The sequence below is a fragment of the Lytechinus variegatus genome, chromosome 1, assembly GCF_018143015.1.
Source record: "Lytechinus variegatus isolate NC3 chromosome 1, Lvar_3.0, whole genome shotgun sequence".
Taxonomy (NCBI): domain Eukaryota; kingdom Metazoa; phylum Echinodermata; class Echinoidea; order Temnopleuroida; family Toxopneustidae; genus Lytechinus; species Lytechinus variegatus.
In genome coordinates this window covers 43,293,322-43,313,879 of record NC_054740.1, presented here as the reverse complement: position 1 = coordinate 43,313,879, position 20,558 = coordinate 43,293,322, and the positions used below count along the sequence as shown (strand labels likewise).

Below are 20,558 nucleotides of genomic sequence, written 5' to 3'. Positions count from 1 at the left end.
TGGGCTTGAATTTGTAGCTTCTCAATGTCTTAATACTTTTTTTTTTACTTTAGGTATGCGCAAAGGGCCCTTTTAAAGTAAAACGCAACTCTCATCGTTAGAGGGTGCTAGATAATTATGTTTAATTTGAATATTTACATTTTTCACAGAGAATCTGCACTTGCAAAAATAAAATCCAGCGGCTACAAGCTTTAACATTTTAATGTTAGATGAAAAATGTTGCGGTAACCTGTAATTGTGATTCTATGGTATATTTATGGATAAGTTCTTCGTTTTTGTTATGGGTTGGCCTCCTTAATTAAAGATTTCTACTTTTTTGGTCATAACCCTTTGTCAATTTCTTCCATTCATTTTATGTTTTTACATTGGTTGTTTTGAGTATATCTTTTATCTTGATATTTTGAGGAGAAATAAATTAAACTTGAAAAAGGAACACACCTACTATACCAGTTCTTCGCTACAGCGGGCGCTATTCCTTTAAGATAACTATACCATAAGTAATTTGAAAGCGATTTGCACGCTTGTGTATGGAAAACGGGTTTTGTATCAGGGAATATTATAATGAAGCAATCAAGCATATAAAGGCTTTTAATTTCTATATTCGAAGAAAACTCTGTCTAAACGAATTTGAAGAGATATTTAAAATAAATATACATACAAAATATTCTTTAGGCCTAAATATGTATTTTTTAATTGAATACATGAATTCAGTTTTCAATTAAATTTGAATATTTTTCTCACAAAATATGATACATTATAACATTTCATTTTTTTCATTTTCATTTATGGGTTTTTGCAACATTTTTCATAACAAAATTCTGGACATGAAAATACATATCTGAAACTTGACATCAAGATAATGAACAATAGTTATGTATATAAATCCTCAAATATAAATGAAAATCATTAAGTGGTATTTTCTGTTACACAATAAATAGGATGGTTGCAAGGGTCGTCACAAAAGCAGTTGTCAGATTCAACACCAAAGAACCAAACATTAACTTTTAAATATTACAATACAATAATTCAATACATATGAAAACAATAACATTTGAAGTTGAATGTGGCGGATAAACATTATTACGGACTGAAATCTATAACATGGATAATGGAACAAACAATAAAACACCCCCTACTCTCTTTCTTACTCAGTCTATTCAGATCGTTGATCATAACCAAATGATAAAGCCTATTAATCATCAAACTGATCCCGGTTCCAATGAAATATTAATGATTGACTCAAATCTTCTTAGCATGTATCTTGAAAGGATTCGGTTTGTTGGTAAGGCCATGCTTTCCACCGATGCTTGTCGGAGCACCCTCTGGCAAGGAAAGTGAGAATCGCTGGAGAAGATTGGTCACAAGCAAGAATATTTCCATGCGAGCGAGCTGCTCTCCGGGGCAAACTCTCCGACCTAGATTGGGGATATTGAAGGTTGATTAAAGAAAAAAAAATCATCAATACCCATATTTTCTCAAAACAGCACATGAATGTTGACATTATTTTATACTTTTTTTAGGGATTAGCCCTCTTCAATTTCAATTTTATTTATTTCACTTCCATCAAACAAAAACAAATTGTATACCATATATATAAACATAAGTATTTGTATCCATTGCAAAGAAACAAAAATAATAATACATATGTTGTGAAAAAAACTTACACGATTTGGGCAACACATTGGAGGTTTTAAATAAGTATACTATTTTTCAATAGAAATTAAATTAAGATGGAAATGGAGGGACCCACTAAAAAGCAATGCTTGTACAATGTGGGCCCCTCAAAAATAGATAACAAACCAATAACAGAGTACAAATACAGACATAGGCCTATGTAATCAAATGAGAAAAAAAATAAATGAGAGAGAAATAATACTCACAAACTAAATACGAAGTTATCAAAAAATATAGTTTGTATAGGACAAAACAACCCGTCCTAAAATATATCCACCCTTCCCCACCCCCCCCCCCCCCCCGAAAAAGAAAAGAGAAAGGGGAGAATGCCCTGAGAAGATGGATGGGTGCTGCTAAACGTAGGTAGAACACATGCCATCGTGGACTCAAGCAAACTGGATTCAATGATGTGTATAAAAGGAGAAAAAATATATAAAATGACCTGGAAAGAATAAAATGCGCGAAAAATGTGATTGATGCCGTAAATAAATAAGCGGTAGGAAGGCGGATAAGCGGACAGGAAAGAAAGAGAAAATAGTTTCATAACTGTAATCCTCAGTTTTTACGTATTCCTTATTTGGTGTCCAGCAGCAGTAGTTAAATAATAAAAAAGTCACTTCCCACGTGACAATTTGGAGGTCCCACCGAGACTTGAACTCGGATCGTTGGATTCAAAGTCCAGAGTGCTAACCATTACCCTTACTGAATTTTCATTTCTGGAAACAAGGTAAGTATTTCATGTGGCCTAAATATATCATATATATCGCCACGCGAGCGCAAATGTTTGGCTACTTCCTCAATTTAGACCAGATCATCAGCTTTTGTAGTCATGAACTAGATGCGTACCTTACTAAACAATCAATATACTGACCTGCAAATGACCTGTTTAAGAATGTTCGCAGTGATCCATGAATAGAATACATATCTCACCAATTGAAAAATGAAAGCGCAAAGTGCGAGCTGAAAATTTTGATTATTATTTTGATATTATTTTATTTTACAACCTGAAAACTGGGCATTCTAAACACTTTTTGTTATCACAAACGCGATGGGTAGCCAATCAAACAAGTAATGCGAGCACGAAGCGCGAGATCTTTTAAAGATTTAGACTATAAATCAGACGTTCCATGCAATTTTTGAAATCAGGAAAAGGAAGGGCATAAAATTAACGAATGATGTGAGCACATAGCGCGAGCCAGAAATTTTTATATTTTGACTTGAAAACTAAACATTTTCACGTTTGTTATATATAGAACAAACTCAAATTCCGCATTAATCTGTAATTGAACAATCTGTATATCTAAATACCACGCGAGCTTTAAGTTTTGATATACTGGACCGAAAGGAAAATTTTAAGCAATGTCCAACATGAAGGAAAATATTGGAGAGGACAACAAAGGAAATTATAATTGGTATAGTGTTAAAAATCTGTTTATCTGACGGTCAATCAGATAGGGGTCGCCCTTGTCACTAACCAATCTCTGTGGTCTAGTGGTTAGGGCACCTGCGTTCAAAACTGGGGGCCCGGATTCGATTCCCGGCAGAGACATTTTTTCGGCATCATCAATTTTTCCAAAGGGCAGATAGCTCTGGGGAACCTTTATTTAACTATACGTATACCATTGTCGGTACAGAGAGTTCCCGACGTTCACATTGCGAAAACACAATTGAAGTTAGCAGTATGAAATTTACAGACAAGTGGAATGCCTCTGGCCGTCTCACCTGCATCACGCGGTTCAATATAGCAGCAGTGCTGACTTTGAATACTACTCTAACTCGCACAAGATGTTCAGCGATACATGGTTACTCTTATGTCCACTTTTTATGAACTAGACCAATAAACTTACAGAGATATGATGGTTATTCAACAAAAAACCCCAACATGGCCAAAGTTCATTGACCTTACATGACCTGTGACCTTGATCATGTGACCTGAAACTCGCACAGGATGTTCAGTGATACTTGATTACTCTTATGTACAAGTTTCATGAATCAGATCCATAAACTTTCAAAGTTATGATGGTAATTCAACAGATACACCCAGTTCGGCCAAAGTTCATTGACCTTTGACCTTGGTCATGTGACCTGAAACGCGCACAAGATGTTCAGAGATACTTGATTACTATAATGTCCAAGTTTAATGAACTAGACCAATAAACTTTCAAAGTTATGATGGTAATTCAACAGATACCCCCAATTCGGCCAAAGTTCATTGACCCTAAATGACCTTTGACCTTAATCATGAGACCTGAAACTTGCACAAAATGTTCAGTGATGCTTGATTACTATTATGTCCAAGTTTCATGAATCAGATCCATAAACTTTCAAAGTTATGATGGGAATTCAACAGATATCCGCAATTCGGCCAAAGTTCATTGACCCTAAATGACCTTTGACCTTGGTCATGTGACGTGAAACTCGTGCAGGATGTTCAGTGATACTTGATTAACCTTATGTCCAAGTTTCATGAACTAGGTCCATATATTTTCTAAGTTATGATGACATTTCAAAAACTTAACCTCAGGTTAAGATTTCGATGTTGATCCCTCCAACATGGTCTAAGTTCATTGACCCTAAATGACCTTTGACCTTGGTCATGTAACATGAAACTCTAATAGGATGTTCAGTAATACTTGATTAACCTTATGGCCAAGTTTTATTAACTAGGTCCATATACTAAGTTATGACGTCATTTCAAAAACTTAACCTCAGGTTAAGATTTGATGTTGACGCCGCCGCCGCCGCCGCCGTCGAAAAAGTGGCGCCTATAGTCTCACTCTGCTTCGCAGGTGAGACAAAAAGAAAATGCAACTAAAAGACCGGGCATGAACAAAGTACATGGAGCAGTTGGAACAGTCCTGCTTGGCACGCCAAGCGAAAGGCCAGTTATCATTTTCCAACATCATCGGCTCAGCATCTTATACCGTGTTTACACTTTATCGGCTTTTGGTTCAGAACCAAAAGCCGCTAAAAAAGCCGATTCTGCATCGACTCGCGGTTCAGAACCTACTACTTTGGTGGTGCAAATTGCCGGTTCTGAACCGCGAGCCGATGCAAGTTACTCGCGTTTACACGCTATGAAAAAGCTGATGCAGCATCGGCTCGCGGTTCAGAACCGCGAGCCGATTCAAATGCCGATTAAGTGTAAACACGGTATTAATGGAAATGTACGCATTCTTGATAGCATTCATGCACTTGTTAAAAAAATACAAAAAAATAATCCTTACCATAACCAAAAGGTAGTGGTTCCAATTTCTTGTTGAACTGCCCATCTGCATCAAGGAATCTATCCGGCTTAAAATCTAGCGGATCTTTCCAACGATTACGACTGAGCGCAAGGTACCACAAGTCGCTCGTCACAGCGCTCCCCTTTATGACGTCATATCCACCGATCTTGCAATCACGTGATGCGGTGTGGGGAACGTGCATAGCTGCGGCGGGGTGCAGTCGGATGCACTCTGCCAACGTCGCTTCCGTAAACGGCATGGAGTGGCGATCTGAGAAGCTTGGGGGTCTATCGCTACCGACAACATCGTAGATCTCTTGACGAAGTTGACGCTGAGCTTCCGGATGAGCAGCTAGTGTGTGGGTAATCCACGATATGCTCGTCGTCGACGTCTCCCAGCCGCCAAGTAGCGCGTCGAAGCAACTAGCAAGTAGATTGATCTCATCAAACGATCCCGGATTATTCTTTTATAAATAGAAATAAAAAAATGAAAATATATATTATATATCTTACTACCTTGGTCAGTGGCGTACCGTGGGTCACGGCATGGGGGGCACCAGCAAAAACTTTGAGTCACTTAGTGAGCGCGCGAAGCGCGCTCAGTTGCCAAGTATTCACCAGGAAAATGCCATTTAACAGATATGTATTTCACTGATCAAATAATGCGAGCGCGAAGCGCGAGCTGAAAATTTTTTATATTCAGACCTAATTTTTTGTAATCATGATACGTACCTCCCTCTCTCGCTAAACAATGCGAGAGCGAAGCGCGAGCTGAAATTTTGTGTATATATTGACCCCAAACGGAGGTTTTAAGGACTATATTTTTGGAATCAATTAAGATTATACATATCTCACCATATTCATCCAATGCGAGTACCAAGAGCTTGCTGATTTTGTTAGAATTGCACTTAAACACATTTGTAGACATTGTAATCGGCATACGCATCTCAGTAATGAAATATTTGCGAGCGCGAAGCGGGAGCTGAAAATTTAGGAAATTCAGACCTGAAGAGGGGCATTTTAAGGCTTTTTGTAGTAATTCACGAAACCATACTTATTCCACTAACCAAATAATGTGAGCGCAAAGCGCGAGATGAAATGTTTGTATATAATAACCTCATACAGGAATATTTCAAGGACGATTTTTAAGGAATACATGAAGAGTATACATATCTCACCAAAGTCATGTAATGCGAGTGCCAAACGCTTGCTGATTTCGTTAGAATTACAGCTGAACACATGAAGCACTTTTGGCCAGTAGTCATTATAATCATGCGCATCTCACTATTCAAATATTTCGAGTGCGAAGCGCGAGCTGAAAATTTAGATGATTCAGACTTGAAGTGGGGGCATTCTAAGACTTGTTTGTAGGAATTCACAAAGACCATACGTATTTCACTTACCAAATGATGCGAGCGCGAAGCGCAAGCTGAAAATTTTTGATATTCAGAAAAAGGGACATTAATTTTCAAGGACTGATGTTAGGAATTTAAGGAGAGCAGACACATCTCACCAATTAACAAATGCGAATGTAATCACGAACAGGAAATGTTTTCTATTAAGGCCTTAACATGGGGCAATCACTTTAAGAAGTCATGAAAAAGAAGCATATGTCACTTCATAAAACAATAATAACTCGAAGTGCGAGGAAATATATTTGGTGTCTATTGACTTGAAAATGGAGGTTTTAGTACAACAGGATGATAAATCTCGTTCAACAGACGATGCGAGCACCAGGAACAATGAAGACATAGACCCTGAGCAAATTGTGTTTCATAAATGATAAAAAATGTTTCTTATGTAATATAACATAACATAATTATAATATATTATAATGAATAATAATTTCTTCTTTCCCACTACGTTTCTCCTACTTTCTCCCTCTTTTCTCCTTTTGCCCGTTTTTTGGTCAGCCGATGGGGGGGGGGCACGTGCCCCACATGCCCCCACTCCGTAGTTACGCCACTGACCTTGTTATTGAAATATCATTATAATTCTAATGAATCTAGTAAAATCCCAAATTAATGAATTATTATTTTGCGCGTATTTATCATAATCGCAAAAGAGCTAATCTGGTCCACACTGTTAGAAAATTTATCCTTAAAATAAAAGAAGTTCCTGCAGCAGAGTCTCGAGAACACCTGTAATCTCTCCAGATTGCGTAATCTTACAGGATATTGGTATTTGGTGTACGAAATGTTACAAATTTCCTTGAATGAAACACCCTTTTCCCCTTTTTAAACAGACCTGTTCTGTTAACGTTGCAAAAAAAATCATGTTTATGAATTTACAGAATGATTCTGTTATTGCTTTCCGTAAATTTTTTTTTCTGTAAAATCAGGGGTTTATTAACAGTGACACTCCTCTAAGAGTGGGGTGAAGGACCAGTCGTTTGGAGTGAGATTTACATATTTTGAGAGTGGATTTACCTTTTTTGGAATGAAAATGTCGAAGTCACTGTTCACTCCAAAAAAATGAAATACACTCCAAAATAACTGGTCCCTCGTCTCACTCTTTTGCATTTAGATTTAGCCGATGTACTGCTTGTCATTGTGGGAGATTCTTGCATAGGCCTATTTATACAGGCCATGCAGGGGGCTGTTTCATAAAGCTGTTCATGAAGCCCCTTTCACAATTGACGTACGACCTGTTTACGACCGCCTGCAACAGTTTTTTCTTGTCGTTGCACGATCGATCTCTTGGTGTCTTGCGAGCACTCGCAGTCGTTGTAGACGATCGCACGAATCGAGGAGGTCGGAGGTGGTCGTGACTGGTCGCATCTGAACTTTGAACATGTTCAAAATCCAAACGCGATTAAATACGACTGATTCACTCGAATCAAGTCGTACCATCGGTCGGGCGATCATCGTGTGAGCGTTGTTCAACGTTGTACGACTTGTTGCGAGAGATGGCACAACTAAGTATAGTCGCATTTAGTCGACTAGAGGTCGTACAACACTTGAACATGTGCTAGAGACCTTCAGAGACCAGTCTTGCGACTGGGTGCGACTATATAAGACTGTTGCAAGACCGATCAAAATTACGGCTTACAACATTCCACTACCGTTGCATTCGCATGTATGCGACCGTTCAGCCCCTTTCACAATTGACGTCCGACCAGTTTACGACCGCCTGCAACAGTTTTTTCTTGTTGTTGCACGATCGATCTCTTGGTGTCTTGCGAGAACTCGCAGTCGTTGTAGACGGTCGCACGAACTCGAGGTGGTCGTGACTGGTCACAACTGAACTTTGAACATGTTCAAAATCCGAACGCGATCAAATACGATCGATTCACTCGCATCAGGCCGTACCCGGGGTCGTACCATCGGTCGGGCGATCATCGTGCGAGTGTTGTTCAACGTTGTACGACTTGATGCGAGAGGTGGCACGACTAAGTAATCGCATTTACTCGACTGGAGGTCGCACAACACTTGCACATGTGCTAGCGACCAACATGTACAGAGACCTGTCTTGCGACTGGGTGCGATAATATATGGGCCATAAGACTGTTGCAAGACCGATCGCAACGGCTTACAACATTGCACTACCGTTTCATTCGCATTTATGCGACCGTTCCACTCGCAATCCTTCGTGCAACACTCGCACGTGATCGCACGAGCACAATAAGAGCACGTGCGACTTACTCTTGCAACGGGGTTTACTAGTTGTTTTTGTTGTACGACAGCTGTTGCAACTGTGAAAGCCTCTGTGCGATCTAAAGGGGGTATCTCACTGGGCTTGAAACTAGTTCGCGACTACAAATTTTGCTAGTTGCAGAGACGTCTCCGCGACATCTCTGAGACGTCTCATGAAAATTACAGAGTCTCCGAGGAGTCGCAAGAAGATTAAACATGTTTAATATTTTTGGAGACTGTTTCTAGTCTCCGCGACGTCTCCGAGAAGTCTCCATCAGTTGCTGCGACGTCTCGGAGACTAATGATATCCGCGACTGCTGAGACGTCGCCGCGATGTCTCAGAGACGTCTCAGAGACATCGCGAAGACCTGCTGGAGACCAAAAAAAATTATAATACATTGCGGAGACGTCTCCGCGACACTTCTTCACACTGTTTGACCCACTTCAGAAACCACGTGACTGAACGCGTGCTGATATCCCTCCTCCTGCTCCAAGTCAGGTGTATGATCTTTCAAACGTTCCATCGAGACGTCTCCTTGGTGAGAGCGCAAGCCATTTTTGTCTCCGAGACGTCTCCGCGACTGCAGCGACTGATAAGTTGGAGACTGTCGCGGCGACGTCTCCGTTGGTGAGATAGGGCCTTTATGAGATGACTAGCGATTGATGCCTGTTGCAGCCTGTCGCACGATCAAAAAGTCGCAAATGGTCGTACGTCAATTGTGAAAGATGCTTAAGAGCGACTTTAAGAACGACTGGTGTTCCTTTCTTGTGCGTCGCATACCACAAGAAAGGATCACCAGTCTTTCTTACAGCCGCTCTTAACTTACGAACAGCTTTATGAAACACCCATCAGAGATCGAAGAGCCTGATATTCTGATATCTAGTTTCAAATTCAGATTTCACATTGCATATGGGAAGGGCTCCTCTGACTCAGTCGAAAAGTCTTGGAGCCCGTGAAACAAAGCCTAGCAATCATCGTATAAGAATATCATTACGATTGATTGCATTGACCCAATTATGCATAATCATTCGTTCAAATCGAGCTATGATCGATCGCTAACGTTTGTGCTACGGGATCCCGTGTTACAAAGAATTATGATTGATCCGATCAACCTGAACTGTAGGGAAATCCATCATTTTCATAATTTTTTGAAAGGAAATTTGCACATCGTCATTTAGATAAGCAGTAAGCACACTGAATCTAGAAAATATTTTGCACAAACATAATCTATGTATTATGTTGATGTTGCTGGCTGTCCAAAGTTGCAATTGATCGAATTGAATCAATAGTATCTCTTTGTAAGATGGGGGTCCTAGGGAGCGTTTCATCAACACTTATGTCCGACAAATTGTCAGATCTTACAACTTTCCTTGCTATATGGTAATTGTTGGATAAAACAGGACTTGTCGGAATAATCCATTTTATGAAACGCTCCACTTGACTGCTCAATTCAGAGTCTCATCGATGTGCGTTAAAAATATGGATAAATTTTTAACTTATTACGGGAATTAAAGAGACAATTTTCCAGGGATGTAGTCGCAGCTGGTACTTCCGAGTCACGAGGCCGATATAGAAAATCTTCTCCCATGTATTTTACACGTGATTCGACCCCGGATAAATTAAGGCCAAGGCCGAATCTAGGCCGGCAAAATGACTAGCTATATATAGGTCAATAGCTCGAGGCTGGCATCGACTACATCCCTGCAATTTTCTCAGTTAATCACCTCGTCAGTCAATTCCGTGAACTCACCTCTTCCTTCCGCCGATGTATCTCTTTCAAGTAACAAGAGATGAAATCCTTTGCCGGTTCTTCCGGATCAAACTCGGATTTGTGAGCTTCGACGGATTTGCGGATCACCTCCAATATCTCCAGGGAAAGGGATGTTATCTCTGTTTTAACCGGTGACGGAATTTTCGCCAGGATCGGGAGTACCGAGAACAGTCCAGCCGGTCCCATGATCTTAAAGATCCGATCGGACCGGTCAATAAGGTCTTGGAACTCCCGGTCGCCGTGGTCGTACTGGACACCGGTTATAAACCGGGTGATGATGTTAGCGACGGCGATGTTGATCGGGTTGCAGGGATCGAAGCTGTCACCGTTCTTCTTTTCGATTTCCTGCAGGAGTGTCTCCACTTCTGATCCGATTGCTTCTTCAAGTCTTAAAGAGAGGGAGAGAGGAGAGAGCGAGAAAGAGAGAGCAAGCAAAGGATTAGGCCTTAACAGTGCGCTGATTTATTGTTGAATGATCTCACCTGAAAACATGTTTAGGTTCTGATAGAGGTTACCCGCTAAAAACCAAAATTTTAAATGAGCGATTGAAATGTTGGAGTGACCTTTTCGAATGTTAATTTGACCACTAATAAATACTTCGATCCAACACCGTTTGGGTTTAGAGGAGATGAACAATTGAAAATATATCGGTTGTCGTTTGTCCATAGGATCAAGAACTAAACTGCTGTTTCGTTTCGCCATTTTTCGATAAAGACTTCTTTGCTGCTCTTATTCATGACGGGTGTTCGATAAGGTTCTTGAATACCCCATACGTCGCTGAACGAAAACTCTAATTGCGAGTTTTTGCAATTGCAACAGGGACAAATTCTAGTACATAGGGGTAATGCATTGAAAATGCCCAAATCATAATAAACAGCTGAGACGTCTTTGTCGAATATTGGTGAACCGGGACAGAAGTTTCGTTCTAAGCTTCGGAGAATTTTGTAAAGAATCAAGAGCTAAACTGTTGATTGGATTCATTTCATTTTCGACTAAGACTTCTTTGCTGTTCTTTGTAATGAGGGATATTTGACAAGTAAGCCTGCAGTGTTATGTTCTTCAATTCCCCGTAAGCATGATAACGACGACAATTTTAAACAACATATAACCTGGGAGCATTCAGTATAATTCTCCATCCGATCAGATCTGACAACTTTCCTTGATTCTTAATGGCTGAGCAGCCGAGTTATGATGGTAATTATCTGAAAAATCAGGACTTTTCGGATAAAATGTCTGAAAAGTCCTTTCATGAAACACTTCCCGGGTGTCTGTCTCAAAACCGAAATTTGTCAATGATGATAACTTTAATATTGGAAATGAGCTGTAAACGGAATTAATGCATGATTGACAGAGCACACAAAATATAGGCTTAATAAATACGGCAAAGATATCGTATTACCTCATTACACCCGAATCGATCTTCTTGAAAACCGTCATGAGAAAGCGACGATGTTCTTTCCACACATCACCAATACTGCTAACCAAACCTGATAAAAACGAAATACATGTATGAATTACCAGGATAATGATCGTAACTCATCAAAATTCGAAGCGAGGGGGGGGATTATTTTTCATCACAGAAGAGATATATTCAGTGGCGCATATATGGGGGGAGGCAAATGCTTTGAAAATTAGACATATTAAGAAAGATCAAAAGTCACCACGTTTTCCAGACCGAACTTTGGTAATTTATTTATAATATTGCTAAACATTCTAAAGTCAATAACTAATTCGCTAATAGTTATCACATTTTGATATTTTCAGCGTTTTGCTAGGTGAATTTACTCTATTTATTAAAATCTGAAAAGTGGCGTACCGTGGGTCACGGCGTTGGGGGGGGTACAAGCAAAAAATTGAGTCACTTTAGTGGGTGCGCAAAGCGCGGTCAATTGTCAGGTATACTGAAAAGATCTCACTGAAATATATTATATTCAGTCGCAAAAATGGTCATTATAAGCAAATTCGGTTTGTAATTATGATACGTACCTGTCTTACAATACAAACAATGCGAGCATGAAGCGCGAGCTGATTTTTTTTTACATATTGACCCTAAACAGGGACATAGTTGAGGACTATTTTTTTAATTCATGAAGAACATACGTATCTCATCATAGTCATGATTTTGTGAGCATATACATCTAAAACACACAACATAGCTATGAAAAATACAATATTATATATAATATAATAATATGATATAAAAACAAAATAATATGATATAATTTCCTCTCCCCATTACTTTTCCCTTTCTTTCTCCCCTTTTTCTCCTTTTCCCACGTTTCTCGTTTTCTTATCTTTTTTTTTTGGCCAGCCGATGAGGGGGGGGCACGTGTGTTAAGGCCCTAAACCGCAAATTGCACCTAAACCGCAAATCGCCGCCTAAGCTTGTAGAAAAAAAAGTATTTTTGAAACGAAGGACCTTGGATGAGTGGTTTCACCCCCTGGTAACATTTAGTATGAACACAGAGGGCGGCAAACATAAATCGCAGAAGGATAGAGGTTGAAGAGTGAGGAATTAGAACTCGGGCGCTGACCTCATTTTTATGAGAAATGTTGTTGTTGATCCCTTTGTTGATACACGTATTTATTTATTTGTTTATTTATTTAAATATTTTACCAGAGTGCTCATTCATTATAAAGTTGGTCTCCCATGGGGCCCTAAAAGGCTATCATTATTGTTCTTCTTGTTTGTTGGTTTTGGACTCTTGGTTATGGTGGGAGTTGGGCAACTTGGGCTGTACATAGTGCTGTTTTTTTTTGTGTTTTTTTTTTGCGTTTTTTTTTGTGTATCCCTAATTCTCCCCTAGTATAATCTAACGCCTGTAGGTTTAAACAAAGGAAAAGGGAAGAAATGAAAGGCGGAAAATAAAGAAAGAATCGCTATAAATAATTTTTAAAATATTTATTATAATCTTTTTAAAACTTTAATACAAAATGTTACGAGGGTAATGAAGCAATGTACTCATATTATTATAGTCATAATCAGTACGAAATAGTAGTAGTAGTAGTAGTAGGAGTAGCAGTAGTAGAAGTAGTAGTAGCAGTAAGAGTAGTAGTAGTAGTAGTTTTAGTAGTAGTAGTAGTAGTAGGAGTAGTAGTAGGAGTAAGTAGTAGTAGTAGTAGTAGTAGTAGTAGTAGTAGTAGGAGTAGTAGTAGTAGTAGTAGTAGTAGTATAGTAGGAGTAGTAGTAGTAGTAGTAGTAGTAGTATAGTAGGAGTAGTAGTAGTAGTAGTAGTAGTAGCAGTAAGAGTAGTAGTTTTAGTAGTAGTAGTAGTAGTAGTAGTAGTAGTAGGAGTAGTAGTAGGAGTAGTAGTAGTAGTAGTAGGAGTAGCAGTAGTAGAAGTAGTAGTAGCAGTAAGAGTAGTAGTAGTAGTAGTTTTAGTAGTAGTAGTAGTAGTAGTAGTAGTAGTAGTAGTAGTAGGAGTAGCAGTAGGAGTAGCAGTAGTAGAAGTAGTAGTAGCAGTAAGAGTAGTAGTAGTAGCAGTAAGAGTAGTAGTAGTAGTAGTAGTAGTAGTAGTAGTAGTAGGAGTAGGAGTAATAGTAGTAGTAGTAGTAGTAGTAGTAGTAGTAGTAGTAGTAGTAGTAGGAGTAGTAGTAGCAGTAGTAGTAGGAGTAGCAGTAGTAGAAGTAGTAGTAGCAGTAAGAGTAGTAGTAGTAGCAGTAAGAGTAGTAGTAGTTTTAGTAGTAGTAGCAGCAGTAAGAGTAGTAGTAGTAGCAGTAAGAGTAGTAGTAGTAGTAGTTTTAGTAGTAGGAGTAGTAGTAGGAGTAGGAGTAGGAGTAGTAGTAGTAGTAGTAGTAGTAGTAGTAGTAGTAGTAGTATAGGAGTAGGAGTAGTAGTAGTAGTAGTGGTAGTAGTAGTAGTAATAGTAACTTATTTTCAAAAAATTTCAAACTTTAATACTAAATGTTACCAGGGGAGTGAAACCACTCATCCAAGGTCCTTCGTTTCAAAAATACTTTTTTTCTACAAGCTTAGGCGGCGATTTGCGGTTTAGGTGCAATTTGCGGTTTAGGGCCTTAACACACGTGCCCCCGTAATTAGGCCACTGGATCTGAATATAATCAGCCCTTAAGACGTACGTACGTAGCTTCAGAGTAATCACGTTTATTATTATTATTGACATTTGAACAGAGAAATGCTAATTTGGGTCAATACTCACCGGTGTTACCTCTCCCCATTATTTCTTTAGCAATGGGCATGGGTGACCTATCATTGATATCAGGACTATGGTGAAAGGCATCAGAAATAAGACCAGGATCGCTGAGAACATAGACCCTGGTCCCGAGCATTTTAAAAGCGAAGATGGGTCCGTACTTGTGGGTCCAGTCGTTGACCACTTCATGCTGCTGCCGTTTGGTGAAGACCAGACTAAAAACATTTCCAAATATTGGCAGACCGGTCGGCCCTGGTGGGTAGCGCTTTGTATCTTGAACGAAAACCCAGTAAAAAAGGGACAATACAAGTGCAACGCCAACAAGTCCATAAAAGCTCACAGACTGTGACACGAATGGGACTACGTTCTCGAACTCGGCCATTTTGGATCGAATCCTTTCCGATGCTTACCACTATGCTCCGAAAAGGCCGAGCGAATTGTATTGATAATGCTCACTGATCTGAAGGATTCGGCCTGTGTTTACAGATTGTGTGAAAGTAAGCAGAGAGCAAAGGTGAATTCATTCCGAGTGTGAAAACTTGGGTCTCTTTCACGATCCACTGTCACATCCTGAATTTTGGATATTACATGGAAACAAATTGTAAAGCACAATGTCCCATCGTGTGGATAGATCGAAGTACTTACTCTCTGGATATTTGAGAAATCGATTCCAGTTATACTTTACGCCAGTATCAACAAGTCAAAGTCGAAAGGTCAAGCAGACTATTTTTATTTCTATCTCATCCAACCTTCAGGATTTCAAACTCACTGCTTGTCGAAACAATAGTTGTCAAAATAACTAGTTAGCAATCTTGACTATCGGATTTGTCAGGATTGGCCCCGCTTGATAAAGTGCATTAATTTGTCATCTTCCTTTTTAATGTTATTTTTATGTAGGGCCCAGTTAAAGCCTAGTTTTAACGTTTGATCATTACAGATTTAATGTTAGTTTAGTTAGGAAGTTACACGGTAAAGAATTTCCATACAATAACATCTCGAATTCATGAAATATTCCTATATGACATAGCTATCAAATAATGCATATGAATACAGCATAGTGTGTGCATGATCCACTTGGCAAAATTTAATTGAGGTTTCCAAAAGTCTTGAAGACCCGAGATATAAACATCAAAGCATGACACTGACCCCCCCCCCCCCCCCCCGATGTTCAGATAATCATATCATCATGTTAACATCCTTTGGAAAAAAGGTCAGATGACAAGATCTCGGATCTCGTAGTGTTTCCATCTTGTGAAAAGCATGATCTCGGATCTGCCTTGTCTGCATCCTGTATAGGAGAGGTAGTTATAGAAATCGATGACACGAAATTGATCCTTCTTTGAAATGATCAGATAACAAGATATTGGATCTCTGCCTCTGGAGAGATCATGATGATCAGATGACATGATCTTGGATATCGTCATGTCTACAACGTGTATAGGCCTACAAGAGATAATCAGAAGTCGGATCTAGTCATTTCAATATGTTTCAAAAGAGGTGATCAGATGCTTAGATCTCGTCACACAAGACACCAAATGTGCGGACGCGACGCTGCAAGTGACAATCATCTTGTCATTTGATATTATCTTCTGCAAGATGGAGACATGACTATATCCGAGAGGGAACCAAGATCTTGTCATGTCTTGTAATCCACATGGTGTAGACATGACGAGATCTAAAATCATAGCATCTCGTCATCAGATTTTCCCCCAAAAAAATTGATAAGTGATGTAGACATGACAAGATGATTTTCTGGGAGGCACTTTTAAGCTTCTATAGACACACGAGTCATGTCACTCTGCCCGCATCGGCGAAGATTGTCGGTAAAACCGTCGGTAGCAGACTGGATCTAGAAATAAACATCGAAATTTTCTTTGTTGATTGCGATTCTTTCCCACCTTGTTATCCTTTTATATCAGTAGTAAGCATGGTAAGAAATGAATTGAAATTCTATGGATGTATCAGTCCAATCTGTTTATCGATCTATCTATCTATTATATATATCTCTATCTAGCTAGCTACTAACCAACCTACCTACCTGACCTACTTGCCTATCCATATCTATTTGTCTATACTATCGCTTCGTTATTCTATATACCTACCACTTGCCTACCTATCTACTTTCCTATCTATTTATCTATCTTTCTTTCTTTACATCTCTCTATTTATAATAGAAAAAGGGGTAAAAAACAAGCGATACAAGTGTGATTGGATGAAACTACTTCCGCGAATCGGAAAACACGATTTAGTCATTACCTGTTTAAAGTTTTAGACAACAAAATTGGCTAACATGAATGTATCTCCATATTACAGAAAATATGTTTACAAGATCTTTCTTATTCTTAATTCCAGTTAAAACTAAAAAGCGCCAAAAGGCTTTCCTGATTGCATACAAAATAGGACACCTTACAAAACGCCAACGGAGATGGCCACATTACTGTCATAATAACGATAATGTACATATTCTTCCAATATTTTGTATAGAAGCTGCGAAAAAAGGAATTATCTGTTTATAATTATATCTGGACAAAAAGCTTCTTTATCATGGGATGAAAAACATGCAGACAAAGGCATGCTCTTTTATCAGTAATTTTCAAAAGAAAACCCATTAGTTGATATGTCCTTAACTTGTCTTTAGTCCATACATCACTCATGTGCAAACATGATAAATAAAACTGATTAGCCATGGGATGATTGTCCATATTTGTGCTATAGTCACACCAGTGGTACCGATTCCAAACCGATCGATTATTTGCCATTCAAAATAACGTATAAACATCTGATTGATGGTGGGTGTTTCATAAAGTTGTTCGTAAGTTAAGAGTGACTATAAGAACGACTGGTGATCCTTTCTTGTGGTAAATGGTACAGTCATTGGCGATGGTTTAGCACGTAAGAAAGGGTCACCAGTCGCTCTTAAAGTTGTTCTTACCTTACGAACAGCTTTATGAAACAGCCCCCTGGAATCATTTTAATTGTGTAACTGAGCATTTTGGCTGGTTTTTTTTCAGTTTCATCAGTTGTGGAGCCATGTGAGAGAAAAGGGGGGGGGGTCAAAGTAAAAGGGAGGCTCTGGCGTACAGATTGGGGGGGGCGCTTTGTGGGAAGATATAACAAGGAAAAAGGATAAAATGAAAGTAAATTGTGATGATACTGAATGATACTGAACTTAGCTCGCTCCCTTCCCAAGCTCACAACTTTTAAGAAATGTTTCCCTGCATGCTATGTCTATAGCCCCTATTTTGTTAAATACTTATTACATTACTGAACCGTGGGGGGAAGAAAGCAAAAAATAGGGAAAAAAGAAGAATGAAAAGTATCAATAGAGAGGGCTAGTTGGGTCTTGTAAATTACCTTTATTGTCTTGACTGAGAAACATAATCATTTAGCCCTCCCCTTATAAAATACCCGATCTCCACCCCTGAGCTACACAACATAATTTTTGTCACCAAAATAAAGAAAGTTAGAATTGATAAATTTATGGACATAGACATTTTACACTTGAAATATCAAGAATTAAAAGCCGTTATTAATGTTTAGAATCCACATTCACCCTTTTCCCTTTCCCTATCTTTCTTTTCATATTTTTTTCTTGGTCGGGAAATTTTGGGGCTCCATGGTCCCCAGCACCCCTCTCCAAACCGGAAGCTATGAAATGCACAGTGCATATGTAAATAAAAAATAGGGGCTTCCTGTTACATGAACCCCCACCCCCCGAAAAAATATGCGAGCGACCCGGCGAGTGACTATATAATGGACCATCCTTATGCACCATCATGTTGCTTTTTGGCCTACACAGTTTTCATTAAAACACTACGATGACTTATCAATTTTGAATGCTGCCCTTTTCGCAGGAGGGTAGGCATGATTATTACAAAAAGAAGACTTTTGATGAACAGGGGCGAAATAGGGGTCGTTGGCCGGGGGGCGGGGGGAGGCAAGAGCCAAAAATTTCCCAGTCATGTCATGATATATGAATAGGATTTTTCATGATAGTACGCGAGCGTTGGCGCAAAGCTCTACGCGGGACCCCCCTCAAAAGAAAAAAAATAAGGGGGCACAGCGTGGCGCGTGTGACATTTTTTTTATAAAAGATCCGAGAGAGCGAAGCGAAAAAGAAAAAAGTCACCGTTTCATTACGACAGATTTTGACATTTAGAAAATATTTCCTCCCCCTTTTTTTATTTTCTACTTATTTTTTTTTCGTGATCGTATAAATTTTGGCGGCCATATCCCCAAACCCGTCCAGCCATTTTAAACCTTAAAAATGGCCGCTATAATCAAATCACTATAGGTTTTACACAATACAGTACTTCAACGTAGTGGAAAACGAAACATTTTGAGGGGGCACAATATAAAAAAAATGCAGGGAATTTCTTCGCTAACGGGCGAAGCAAGGGAGAAAATTTGGGGCCTTTTGAAATGAAAATTATAATTATGAAATAGATACATAGACAATTCTTGGGGGTACCTCTTGAACCTCTCGAAGTTCAATAATCTTTGGTCCTGATTGCTTCCATTATAATATTGTATGAAATTTAGCAAGCCTATTATACGCTATCCCATTCTTTCTTCCCGTTCTTAACCCTCGGCAGCCCGGCAAAGTTCTTATTTCTTTTTTCTTCATTTTTCAATTCAACTTTTCACATATCATTTTTGTTCATTCCATTCTACCCTCATACCCCTTTCTTTTGGCCTCTTTTCTTTTCATTTCCTGTCATAAATTCTTGTTCAATTTTGCCTTATCTCATTTATTTCCCTTTTTTACACATTCATTTACATTTCGGAATGATTAATTGTTCTTTCTATCCGTTTCCCCCTTTCCTTCCGTTTAACCTTGTTAATAATCTTTGTGTTCTCTTCACATTGCGTAATATGCTTGCCGTAAAAAGTACTTGATACAGTGATGCACAAATTTAAATCCTTAAAAATGGGAACAAAATTTCTTTGAATTGAAAATAAAGGAGTCTGGAGTCTCCGAACAGCAGATATTTATGTAGATTTTCAAAACTTATAACTACGAAAGAAAATTTCATGTTGACCTTTGAGTGCATCAGACGGCATTGACTCACTAGCCAAATGAAATGGAAGAAAAGAGATAGATGGGGAGGGAGAAAAGGGAAAAATAAATGAAACAAATAGATCATAGGAGATAGAATAGACAAGCTTGAGTACTCATAATTATCAAGAACAACCCCTCTCTTATTGAACTTAAAAACGACTTTAAAAAAAGCATAGAGAGCTAAGTTGGAATATGTAACTTATGAAGGTTTCCATGGCGAAGAAGAATAGTGTAGTATATAGGTTTGACGGTACAGGGCAAATGTTTATCGTGAAAAGTCCACCCGATCTCTCAAGTTAGAATATTAGACAAGACATTTTTAAGTGCAATATCATGAGGGTTAAACATTATTGTTGTGGTAAAAAGTTATCTTTATATTATTTACGAAAATTCGTTTAAATTCGTTGTCTTGTATAGCAATAAGAAAAGAAAGAAAGGAAGGAAGGAAGGAAGGAAGGAAGAAAGAAAGAAAGAAAGAAAGAAAGAAAGAAAGAAAAAAAAGAAAGAAAGAAAGAAAAAGAAAGAAAGAATGAAGGTTGGAATAGAGAAGGAGCATGGACAAAACATTTCATTTTCATTATGCCCCCTTCTTTTAAAAAATCCAGGACCCTCCCTTGCTACAAGTATAGGCTTCCTCTATGATTATAGTGGATAAAAGGAATAATCAATACTTGTATCTATCAAAGCACGGGTGTTCACCCATTTATCTCGAGGGGATATGGGTATTAAAGCTGCAAAGATTTAATTGATCTGCTTTTGTTGCAACCAAACAATCTAGTCAAAAATACACCTAACATCTGTCCATAATGAATAAAATTTTGCGACAAGATGTGGGAATTGAATTTAAGTATAGTAAGTGTTTATACAGACAGAGTAAACATGTTGACTAACGTTAACAAATGTAAATCACAAAACATTAATGAGCATGAACTACTGGCGTACTGATCCAAGACCAAGGGAAAAAAGAATGAAAAGGAAAGGGAAAATGGCAATATATGTCGTTATTATCTGAATGCTATGTGAAAATACAACACA

General features: G+C 38.7%; 1 protein-coding gene across 1 annotated transcript; it reads right to left on the bottom strand.

Moving 5' to 3' along the window:
* Nucleotides 1-800: 800 nt before the first annotated feature.
* Nucleotides 801-15,226, bottom strand: LOC121414753 (cytochrome P450 2J4-like). The gene is made up of 5 exons (XM_041607819.1): nt 14,468-15,226; nt 11,707-11,794; nt 10,287-10,695; nt 4,902-5,364; nt 801-1,415 (listed from the first exon to the last, which is right to left on the bottom strand). The coding sequence occupies exons 1-5, from the start codon at nt 14,841-14,843 to the stop codon at nt 1,240-1,242; spliced, it is 1,512 nt and encodes a 503-aa protein (XP_041463753.1). The 5' UTR covers nt 14,844-15,226; the 3' UTR covers nt 801-1,239.
* Nucleotides 15,227-20,558: the final 5,332 nt, after the last annotated feature.

Bases quoted from the DNA above. Each gene is read 5' to 3' on its own strand.
- LOC121414753 (XM_041607819.1), bottom strand. From the start codon at position 14,843: ATGGCCGAGTTCGAGAACGTAGTCCCATTCGTGTCACAGTCTGTGAGC. The intron at 10,696-11,706 runs GTAATACGATAT...CCTCTCTTTAAG, and splicing joins ATCGATTCGGGTGTAATGAG to ACTTGAAGAAGCAATCGGAT. The intron at 5,365-10,286 runs GTGAGTTCACGG...TATTTATAAAAG, and splicing joins TACATCGGCGGAAGGAAGAG to AATAATCCGGGATCGTTTGA.